This window comes from Selaginella moellendorffii, unplaced genomic scaffold, assembly GCF_000143415.4.
Source record: "Selaginella moellendorffii unplaced genomic scaffold, v1.0 SELMOscaffold_15, whole genome shotgun sequence".
Lineage (NCBI taxonomy): Eukaryota > Viridiplantae > Streptophyta > Lycopodiopsida > Selaginellales > Selaginellaceae > Selaginella > Selaginella moellendorffii.
Window position 1 is genome coordinate 2665556 of NW_003314276.1, and position 10878 is coordinate 2676433.

At 48.2% G+C, this 10878-nt stretch overlaps 3 protein-coding genes and 1 non-coding gene across 6 annotated transcripts; 2 read left to right on the forward strand and 2 right to left on the reverse strand.

Moving 5' to 3' along the window:
• Nucleotides 1–29: 29 nt before the first annotated feature.
• LOC9641351 (GDSL esterase/lipase At3g26430) lies at nucleotides 30–2302 on the forward strand. 2 transcript variants are annotated; one of them, XM_024675611.1, is made up of 7 exons: nucleotides 30–440; nucleotides 504–604; nucleotides 665–979; nucleotides 1060–1245; nucleotides 1301–1470; nucleotides 1544–1814; nucleotides 1865–2302. In XM_024675611.1, the coding sequence occupies exons 3-7, from the start codon at nucleotides 709–711 to the stop codon at nucleotides 2125–2127; spliced, it is 1161 nt and encodes a 386-aa protein (XP_024531379.1). In that variant the 5' UTR covers nucleotides 30–440; nucleotides 504–604; nucleotides 665–708; the 3' UTR covers nucleotides 2128–2302. The 2 variants fall into 2 exon arrangements, with proteins under 2 accessions (XP_024531379.1, XP_024531380.1); XM_024675612.1 differs by having other exon boundaries at nucleotides 504–598.
• Nucleotides 2303–2415: 113 nt separating this feature from the next.
• On the reverse strand, nucleotides 2416–4478 carry LOC9633219 (threonine synthase, chloroplastic). Its single transcript, XM_002970913.2, has 2 exons — nucleotides 2664–4478; nucleotides 2416–2540 (listed from the first exon to the last, which is right to left on the reverse strand). Exons 1-2 carry the CDS (start codon nucleotides 4313–4315, stop codon nucleotides 2525–2527), a joined length of 1668 nt encoding a protein of 555 aa, XP_002970959.2. The 5' UTR covers nucleotides 4316–4478; the 3' UTR covers nucleotides 2416–2524.
• Nucleotides 4382–4484, reverse strand: LOC112346553. The gene has a single exon (XR_002992488.1). It is a non-coding gene; the product is annotated as a U6 spliceosomal RNA (small nuclear RNA).
• Nucleotides 4485–4681: 197 nt separating this feature from the next.
• On the forward strand, nucleotides 4682–6516 carry LOC9641352 (pentatricopeptide repeat-containing protein At1g09900). Of its 2 annotated transcripts, none has more exons than XM_024675609.1 (2): nucleotides 4682–5570; nucleotides 5622–6516. In XM_024675609.1, exons 1-2 carry the CDS (start codon nucleotides 4683–4685, stop codon nucleotides 6486–6488), a joined length of 1755 nt encoding a protein of 584 aa, XP_024531377.1. In that variant the 5' UTR covers nucleotide 4682; the 3' UTR covers nucleotides 6489–6516. The 2 variants fall into 2 exon arrangements, with proteins under 2 accessions (XP_024531377.1, XP_024531378.1); XM_024675610.1 differs by having other exon boundaries at nucleotides 4682–5558.
• Nucleotides 6517–10878: the final 4362 nt, after the last annotated feature.

A 10878-nucleotide genomic window follows, 5' to 3' on the forward strand; every position in this document is an offset into this window, starting at 1 on the left:
GCCTGCTCACCATCACAGGCAAGCACCAAAAGACGCTGCCGTGGACTATAGAGAACTACAGCAAGGATCTGATCATCAAAGTTGACGAGGAGGATGGGACGGTGGTGAAGCGGCCTTTCCCGAGCCGCAAGCAGGTTTTGTCGATGAAGCACGACTTTTTCAAGAGGCCGAGCCCGACACCTCCGTGGGAAGTCATCAGGCATTGGAAAGAGCTGAGGAAATCTGTCGACAGGGAAACAGCACAGAGGGAGTCGAGAGGTGGTGCTTAAAAAGCTGAAGAGCTGCTTCGCTTGCTTTCCGGGAAAGCATGTCGCTCGGCTTTTTTCGCTTGACTCTTGGAAGCTGGATTGGAGAAATCTCAGTAGCTTTATGCGGCCAGCCAGCAGCAACAAAGTCTACGTGCTCCTCGTGATTTGCAATCATCAAGGCTGCTTCTTAAGGTAATGCATGGAAAACTAGTTTTTCAAGCTCCGCGCTTTGATGATACTCGTGCTTCTGTGCAGATACCATCACCGTGGCTCTCGTCGTCTTGAATAAAGAACGAATTCTCCACCTAACCATCGGAATCCGCCACTGGATCACCGAGGTTTACTGCTCGGTACTGGTAAAGCACTGGGTGTTCTAGATATACAACTCTAACTTCTTGTCTCTTCTTTCTTCACAGCTAGCGATGCTGGCAGGGGAGGACCATTTAGCCAGTTTTGTCCGATGCCAAGGTTGAGAGCGGTCAGAATGGAGAGCACGCTTATTCCAGTCGTGATCGTTGCGCTCGTGTCGCTTGGCCAAATCTCGAGAGTGGCATCGGAGTGTGCTACTTTCCCTGCGCTCTTCAACTTTGGAGACTCGACCTCGGATACTGGAGGAATCCAGGCGGCATTCCCGACCTTCAGCCAGGCGGAGTTTGCTCCTTATGGCATGACGTTCCCTGGGAAGCCGTTTCTAAGATACAGCGATGGTCGGCTCGGTGTTGATTTCCTGTGTAAGTTTTCGCTTCTAGATTTCGTTTCGTTTCGTTTCGTTTCGATCTGATGGTGGTGTTCTGTTACATGTGGATTTCAGCTGAAGCTCTTGGGATTCCCTACCTCAGTCCTTACTTCCAGTCTGTTGGATCGAATTACACCTATGGTGTCAACTTCGCAACAGCCGGAGCTACATCGCAGGCCGTGACATACATCAGCCCCTTCTCACTCAACGTTCAGCTCAACCAGTTCAGGGAATTCAAGCAGAGAGTCCTTGCGAGCAATGGTAGTGACAGTGAGCCTCAGCTGGATAGAAATCTGACGGATGCTTTCTTTGCCAGGAACAAGAAATCTGAATGCTCTTCCCTCGCCGAGCGTCTTCTCCAGAGCCATCTACTATGTGGACATTGGTGGGAATGATTTTAGCTACGGCTACACGAGGAACATGACGTTCGATCAAGTCAAGGGGTACATCCATCAAGTGGTGGACGGGATCATCTTCCTCGTGAAGGTAATCCATTCAATGCGTTGATAGCTAGCTCTCAACTCCTCGCTTGTTTCTTCCCTTTTGTTCTTTCATCCAGGGAGTGTATGCCGAAGGAGGCAAGACGTTCATCATCTCCGACGTCGGCCCGCAAGGCTGCGTCCCATACTTCCTCACCAATTTCCCAAACTTGGCAGTGACTTACGACTCGGCCGGATGCGCTCGAGAGTTCAACGCGGTGACGCAGTACTACAACGGGCTCCTTCGAAAGGCCTCGAGACTCATGCGAGCCGCCTTCACAGGCACCACCATTGTCTACCTCAACTCTTACGATATCAAATACGCTCTCACGCTCAACGCTGCCAGCTACGGTAAGAGCAAAGTTACAAACTCCAGTGATTCTCTCGTTTCGTGTTTCCAGGATTCCAATACGCGACTCGGGCTTGCTGCGGCACAGGAGGCGATTACAACTACAACTTCGGGGTCCAGTGCGGGGAGTCGAAGATCGTGAATGGCAAGTCAGTGGTGTCCACGACTTGCAAGGATCCATCTCAGTATCTCAACTGGGATGGAGTTCACTACACCGAGGCCGCGAACAGGATCATCACCAGGCAGATACTGAGTGGAAACTACTTCGATCCAAAGCTTCCGCTGGACACCTTGTGTTCTCTCAACACCATTTGATTGCTTGCTTCCAAGGCACAAGCGAGAAAATTTTGCACGAGAAAAGGCTGGGGTCTTTGTTTTCTTTTCTCCTTACAGGGCAACTGCGAAGTTCCAGATGCTCAGATTGGGCATCCTGTCAATGTCTTGCAAGAGAAGGTAAAAAATGGCAGGTGAAACACAGAAATTCACTGAAGCATTGTCCAAAGTCTTAGGAAAAGAAGTGGTCAGCTGACAGTAATTATTAGTTGGTAGATCTCCTGTAAAAGCAGACAGTTCTGTCTACCGTATCTCAAAGACAAAAATAAATACAAGAGAAGGCCATTTCTATTTTTTTTATTTTTCTCTATCTCTAGGCGATGATTATCGCCCAGTATATACATACCAATATACACTCTGATCGTCTTCTTCGATCATCTTAACCCGGTGCACCACTGAATGCACAAACCCAGAGCATGAGAACGCCGAAGAAAAACGAAGTTCTCACATTAAAAAAGCCAAAAACAAGGAAACAAACCAAAAGAGCAAACGAGAGAAAAAAAAAAAAACGAGCTTACCTCAGTGACAACTCTTTGCGAAGAACATCCATCACCGCACCAAAGTCATTGGGAACTTGCAGCGGCGGATTCGCAAACTGGCACGCCAAGTCCGGAATCTCTTTCGAGTGGTACGCGATCTTGGACTGCGTGAACTTGAGACCGTGAGCCGTGCTCACCACCACCGTCCTGTCCGTGGCTCCAATCACGCCGCTGCGACGGAGCTTTGTCAGTGCCGAGAGCGCTACTCCAGTGTGGGGGCACGTAAACATCCCTGTGAGATCCGCCTGAGCAGCAGCGTCCATGAGCTCCTCCTCCGAGGCCTCCTCCACGATACCATTGGACTGCTGCATCGCGTACACGGCCCTGTCGATCGACACCGGGTCGCCAATCTGGATGGCCGAGGCAAACGTCGGGTTTGCCTTGATCGCCTTGTAGTCCTCCCAGCCCGACTTGTAGAAGCGGTAGAGCGGGTTTGCGTTGGCCGCCTGTGCGCACACGAGGCGTGGGATCCTGTCGACGAGCCCGAGCTCCTTGCACATCTGGAAGCCTTTGAAAAACGCGTAGATGTTGCCCAAGTTCCCTCCGGGAACTATCACCCAGTCGGGAACTTCCCAGTCGAACTGCTGGAGTATCTCGATCGCGGCAGTCTTCTGCCCCTCGAGCCGCAAGCTGTTGAGAGAGTTTGCAAGATAGATCGGGAGCTCGGCCGTCACCTCGCGTATCAGCCTCATGCAGCCGTCGAAGTCCGTGTCCAGGCTGAGCACCAGAGCTCCGTTTGCGATCGGCTGGACGAGCTGCGCGATGGAGATCCGGTTGGCAGGGAGGAAAACAATGGCTGGAATCCCCGCGGCAGCGCAGTAGGCCGAGAGAGCCGCGGACGTATCACCGGTAGAAGCACAGCCGACACCCACGACTGGCTTCTTCATCTTTCTCAGCCTGTTAACTTGGCTCACCAGCACCGTCATTCCCAAGTCCTTGAACGATCCAGTGTGGCTGATCCCACAGTGCTTCACCCAGAGATCGTTCATGTCCAGCATCTCTTTTCCCAGCCTCTCCGCCCAGAAGAGATTCGAGTTCCCTTCGAACAAGCTCACTATATCGTCATTGTCGATCTCCGGAAGAACCCATTCCTTCTTGCTCCACACACCGGAACCATACGGCCAGGAAGTCTTCCCCACGCGGGAGTCGAAGAGATTCTTCCAGTACTTCGCGTCGTGCTTGGCAAGAGCTTCCATGTCGTGCTGGACGTCGAGGAGATCCCCGGTCTTGCTTCGGTAGATCACCTCGTCCAGGGAGTAGTACTCCTCGCTCGAGCTGGATCGAGAGGAGAAGGGGACGTACTTGGCCGAGAAAGTGTTTGGAGGAGCGCCAATGCCGTGCCTCCTCGCCTCGTCCCTGATGTTCTCCGCCGATCGCTTCTTCACGGCCTCCTTGCGCGCCCCGGGCGGTGCCTCGGCGGAGATGGACTCCAGGGTCACCTGGGAAACCCCATTCTCACCAGAACTCGCCGATCCACTGGCTGCTCTCACGCTGATTCTCCTCCCCATTCTACCTCGTCCTCCCGGCAATTTAAACATACCTCCAGCGCCGCGGCGCTGCGACGGCGGTGGTGAGGCGGCGGCGTGGCCAGCAGCTCCGATCATCATCCCCGTCTGGCAAGTGGCCGCCATTGTGATCGATCGATCGAGTGTCACATCCTAACCCAAGAGCCCTAATTTTTGGGCTAGGGTGCGAAAAAAAATTTGGACCATTTCTCGATTTGTGCGTGTCATCCTTGCGCAGGGGCCATGCTAATCTTCTCTGTATCGTTCCAATTTTATCTGGTGTCTCCGAAGAGACGTTAGTAAGTAGCGATGGCCAGGTTTATAAAGAGCTCATTCTCAATTGTGCCAAGGCATATGGGATAGGGCACTACAAGCCCTAGCCCTAACCCTAAAAATTAATGACGTGGCAATTTCGAAAACTGATCGAAAACTGATTTACGTGGACGTGGCAAGCATTTCTTAAACCCTTGGAGGTTTGTGCTAGGGTTTGTTCATGGCTTGCGCGGGACTGCCCGCCCCAGGGATTGTGGCGGCTTGCGGCGTTGCGGCAGATCAATCGCCAGCAGCGCCAGGTAATATCAATCTAGGAATCTCTCGATCGAGCAGCAATGCGGGCTCCTCGAGCATGTCCAGGAAGAACTCCAAGAGTTTCCACTCCACGCCGGCGATGGCGTCGGATGTGAGCGGCATTGTCGCCATTCTCACGAGCGTGGGAGACCGGCCAGAGGCCGAGGCGGCATTGGCCAAGTACAGCCGGAATCTCGTCCCCAACACCGTGGGCAGGGTCCTCCAGGTGATCAAAGACGTCGATGTCTCGCTCTTCTTCTTCCGCTGGGTCACTCGCTCGCACCGGGGAGAGTCCATCCACAACAATTTCACTTGCAATTGCCTGCTGCGAACGCTCGTCAAGGCCCGGCGCCACCACCAGGCATACCAGATCTTCCGGGATGAGCTCCTGGGTCAACACTGCGACACGAATCACATCACTTACAACACCCTCATCGGTGGCTTCTGCAAGGCCGGAGATATGGAGCGAGCATTCCAGCTACTAGCGGAGATGAAAGAAAGGGGCCACTCCCCGGACGTGGTCACACACTCCTCGATCGTCCAAGCTCTCTGCAACACGGGAAATCTCTCGCGAGCGATGCAGTACTTTCGGGAGAGCGTGGAGTGCGCTCCAGACTCGGTGCTCTTCAACATCCTCGTGCACGGCCTGTGCAAAGCGAACCAGCTCTCCGAGGCTCGCCAGATGATTGAGGAGATGAGCGAGCGTGGAATCGTCCCCGATGTGGTGACTTACAATTCGCTCATCGATGGTCTTTGCAAGAGCTACCGGATGGAGGAAGCTCGCCAGCTCCTAGAGACGATGGTAAAGCGAAAGGTTCGTCCCAATCTCGTGACTTACAACACCTTGATCTATGGTTACTGCAAGACAGGTTGCACGGGGCTCGCTCACCAGCTGATCGAGAGGATGATCCAGTCTGGAACTCATCCCGACGTCGTGACTTTCAACAGTCTCATCTCCGGGTTTTGCCAGAAGAGCAAGATCGACAAAGCTTGCGAGGTCCTCCACCTGATGAAGAAGGGACTTTGTGCGCCAAACTTGGTGACTTACAACGTTCTCATCAGTGGTCTCTGCGACGCCGGGAGAGCAAACGAGGCTTGCGAGCTGCTCAGCGAGATGGATGGCCGGGGGATTCTCCCTGACATCATCACTTACAACAGCCTCATTGGGATCTTCTGCCGGAACTTCCAGATCGAGCAGGCCTTCCAGATACAAAACTTGATGGTGGAGAGAGGAGTGATCCCGGATGGCATCAGTTACTGCACGCTCGCGGTGGCTTTACTCAAGTCGGAGAGATTTGACGAGGCTTTTGCTCTGCTCGACAACATGTTTGACGCCGGAGCTATCCCCAATCTCTTCACTTTCAACAGCCTGATGGAGGGGCTGTGCTGCTCGAGAAGATTGGACGAGGCGAGGCATCTCTTGGCTGTGATGAGACGAGTCGGGTGTGATCCAGCGGCATCGACTTACGAGGTTCTAGTGACCGGGCTTTGCAAGGCAGGGAGAGTGGACGATGCAAAGGAGGTTTTGGTGATGATGGTGAGCGAGGGGATCCAACCTTTGGTGTCGAGCTCTGGCACCATTGTCCATACGCTCGCCAGGGAAGGGAAACAAGATCTGGCGCTCCACTACTTCGATCAGGTGGTGGCGGCGGAGAGTAAAGCTTGTGATCCATCATATCAGAAGCTCCTCGAGTTTGTGAAGGTGTTGCGTGAAGGCAAATCAAACTCTTGAAAGTAAACTTTTTGGGGTGTGTGTGCAATGTCAGCATCCAGTTCTTTTGAGATTCAACAGTCGCATACTTTTCCCCTACATGTTGTATTCATTTAGAAATAAATATGGCTTAAGTCTAAATAATAAAGGCCCAAATTGTCCTCCCCTTTATTCTGGAATTAAATATAACATGAATGGCTACAATTTAATCTTTTATATATTGAGTTATATTAATAAACTATTGTATTTTTATTATTCATATTCTTCAGTAGTTACAGCACACATAAGTGTCAAAAAGAATATTGTATTATAAAAAGAATTTTTTAAATAATATACTTTATTTTCAGTTAGAATTCTTATAAAGTGTATATAATACAAAGTAACTAAGTATTAATTGAATTGTGCATGCATGCACATGCCTTGAATTATTAAAATTAAGATTTCAAACACATAAAATTTGGTTTAAAAGTGTTTTCTTAATGCTATGCAACCTAGACCAAAAACCTATATATTGCTTTATCTATTCCATTTAAAATATTTAAAATATAACTCTGGCCAAAGTATTTAGCATTGGGACATTATCACAATATAAAATAATAAATCATCTTTCATGTTTCTAATTTATATAACTAAAAAAGATAATCTAAAATATTATTTATACTATATATAACAAAAAGCAATTACATGTGTATCTATATACAAGAACTTTAAACCAACATTAATAAAATTAACTCTGGATTGAGATATAATTTGTTAAAAACTCACCAATACAAATCATTTATCCACTTGTAAATAATGATTAAACAAATAGTTTGATTTTTATAAACTAATTATTTTTATAACTATAATTTAATTTATTATTATACCATTTTTTATATATTTAGTAGATCATCACTGATCAAGTAACATTTCAAATATAACTTCCATTTATAAATTAAAGTATAACTTATTATATGTTATAACCTAAATAAATCTAAGACTAGTTATTTATAAGTTTTTTGAAAGATATATATTAATATAAATTTTTTACCATCAACAATAAATTAAAGATATGATCTTAATTGAAATAAATATAATACCCCTCTCCATCTAATTAATACTTTTACTGTTTGATTTTCTTCTAATATGGCTATGTGAGTGCATGGAATATGGAATGAGAATACATTAATGAACTCAAAACCCTAACTTATATATAAGAGCAAGTGGTCTAAATTGAAACCAATCCAACAGTTATCAAAATCCTATTACACTAATATTAATATATAGCATCGTAGCCAGACACTTGGACCTCATATCAATCCCTCCTCTTGGAATGATGGAAGATAATCAAAGTTCTCTTGTGGATAGGCTAGTATCTTAAGGAATATTAGAAGGAGGGATTGGTGGATTTATATGTGGTGTTAGTTGTGTAAGTGACTAAATTTTCCATTCTACTTTAGTCACTTAACCACACCTCCGACCACTTGAAGGAGTCTCACTCACAACCTCCATAAGTCTTATTTTGGACTTGGGCTTGCTAGCCTCGAAAATGGCATCCTCACCACTCAACCTTTATACTTGGTCCAAGTGCTCCATGTGTTCGATCCTATGACCGACACCCCAAGGTACTATTGACATATCAGCCTGTTACACTAAGGCCGTGCCCCTTCACCTTGGTCACACCGATAGTCTAACACCACCTGCATCACAGTCCCGTCTCTCAAGGACTGGACCATCCATCCATGAGTGATCATCCCAGATCCATTCCTTAGCATCCTTAGGATGCTCACATATATGGGGATTAGTCTTCCCTAATATCTCTTTCCAATCCCCACCAAGTCCCTTTTTGTTCATAGCCGTGCTCGCCAACATTGCCACTAGATCAAAGCCCACAAGCCCGACCACTAAGTCCCATGGTCCTCTGGGACTTTTTCCTCACATGACCATATCCTTAGTTTCTACACTAGAGGATGGCTCTTCTTCCTTTTCACCGTCTGGTACTTTGGGACAACATTTCGGAACACCGTGGCCCTGCGCAAGCCTCCTGGGTACTCTCCCCGCCTTCCGCCTTTGGGTGCTCTAGCCATGGGCTTAGAGTGAGGTTCCGTTGAGCCACGCCTGGTATCCAAGTAGGTAGTGCCACCCACACTTGGACTGGGAGCATCGGCCAGTCGATCTCCCGGGGGAACTAGAGTCGGCTCTTGAACACTTCACTAAGCTACCCCGCTTGTCGGTTCATATTCACTCTAGTCTTGGACTTCCCAGTGGTCAATTCATCACCCAACACTGGGTATGGCCTTCCTGGGCCAAACTGGCCTTTCCTGGCCAAACTAGCTCCACTGCAGTCCTCCCCCTCACTATACTTTTGGAACTCACCAAACCCCCCAGGGTCTGGGAGACGAACGTTTTGGGCTTTCACCCTCTCAAACTCGGACTCGGACTCGGACTCGAATTTGAATTCGAACTCGAACTCGGACTCGGACTCGGACTCGGTCCGTCTTGGGTCCATCTTGGATCCATCTCGGACTCCATCTTGGGTCCACTTCGAACTCCAACTCAGATCCATCTCAGACTCCATCTTGGACTCTGTCTCAGGTCCATCTCGGACTCCATCTTGGGTCCACCTTGAACTCCAACTCAGGTCCATCTCAGACTCCATCTTGAACTCCATCTCGGGTCCATCTTGGACACTTCCACGTGTCATGTATTGGTCCTTTTGGGTCCCTTTTTGGAGCCTTGCTTATTGCTCGCTCCTCGAGCCTTTTGTTGGGAGTTCCACTCCCACTCTCGACCTTCCAAGTTAAAGCTTTTAGTCCAAATGTATTACGCTCATTTGGCTTTCACTTCAGCCACTACCACATGGCACCCTTTCCGGCTCCACTTTGGGGCTTAGGGATTTCGTGTCTCACAACTCCACCACCCATAGACGAAGTTTGATGTCCTCATCAAACGATAAACTATTTCATAAAGTAATACCAACATGTATTACCCTTTCCATTTTTGGCCCCTCGCCAATATTTATCAATGGTTTGATACTGAAGGCTCACCATGCCTTGCCCATCCTCTAAGGAGCATAGTCTCTCCAACTTAGAGACTTATTCGACCACTTGTGGTGGTTCTTTCTGTTTATTGGTTTAGTCCTTGCTAAACCTGTTAGAGATACCTTCTCTATCTCAATCCACTACTCCTTCTTAAGTAGTCTCAATTTCCATCAATATAACCTTTGCACTTTGGAACTTTTACTTTGGACTTCACAAAGTCAATTTCGTAGGTGTCTCTGACACCTTGCATTGCATCTATTGTGCAACTCCCCATCCCAGGAAGTTCTCTACTTGAGGGCACTATCATCCTTTCTTCTATTTCGTGCCACCTTGGGCACCAAGTTCCAATTATCATACTTTGTGCTAGGGCTGTCCATAGCCTTATCATTTGGCTACCTTACCGCTCCCTCCCTTGGAGCTTCCACTTTTGCCAAATTGGAGCAATTGGGAATCCATCCTTGGAAACACATTGCCTTTCCCACAATTCGTTAGCACCCAACACATTAGTGTTTCTGGCCTAATTTTGCCATTTGGATTCTTTCCCATGATTCTCATGGCTCTTTTCTTAGCCATTAGTTTTTTGCTCCTATCCTTGATTGTTGCACCTAGCAATATTGGATCGCTACCTCCATTCTCGAGGTATCCTTTTGGTTCCTTAGCAAAGACTTTGCTTTGCTTAATCTAGAGGGTGTTCACCCATAGTAAGTCTCTTTAGCATTTTCTGCTGTGGGCTCTATCCCTAGCCCAACTTTGTGACCCTCCCATAGGTCTTTTATAGAGATTATTTTCTTTGGACTCACTATGCCATCGCATTGCCACAGATCGTTTCCCTTAGGTGTTCTTCCCACTTAGTCACCTTGATCAAGCCACACCATCATCAATAGTTCAAATCAACACTTTGAACTAGGAACCTTATCCATGAATCTCACAAGGACCTTGTCCTTGTTTTAGCCATAAGATCACCTAGTGATCTAACCTTGGCACCTTAACAGGTTTGCCAATAGGTACTAAGTCCTCTAGACCTTGAAGTTGTTCACCATGACCCCAAGGGCATCCCCCACACTTGGCGGTGCACCCAAGCCAACCCTCTCTGGCTAAGGGTCCATAACAACTAAAACTGGGTGTCCCCATCTCATTCACCACGTCCTTGGTGCAAGTTGCACCAAAGTGTTCAAGTTAGATATGCCGAGCCACACTAAGCAATCTAACCGTGCATCATGACTTCGAGGCATCCCTCGCTTGGCAGTGTGCCCAAACCAGTCTCCTCACTGAGAGTCCATGACCACCGAAAAATGAGCATCCTCATATTCCAAACCATCACCACGCCCTAGTGATTTGGGACTTGAACCCAAGCACTAGAGGGTCGGGACTCGAACCCAACCTTCGTATAT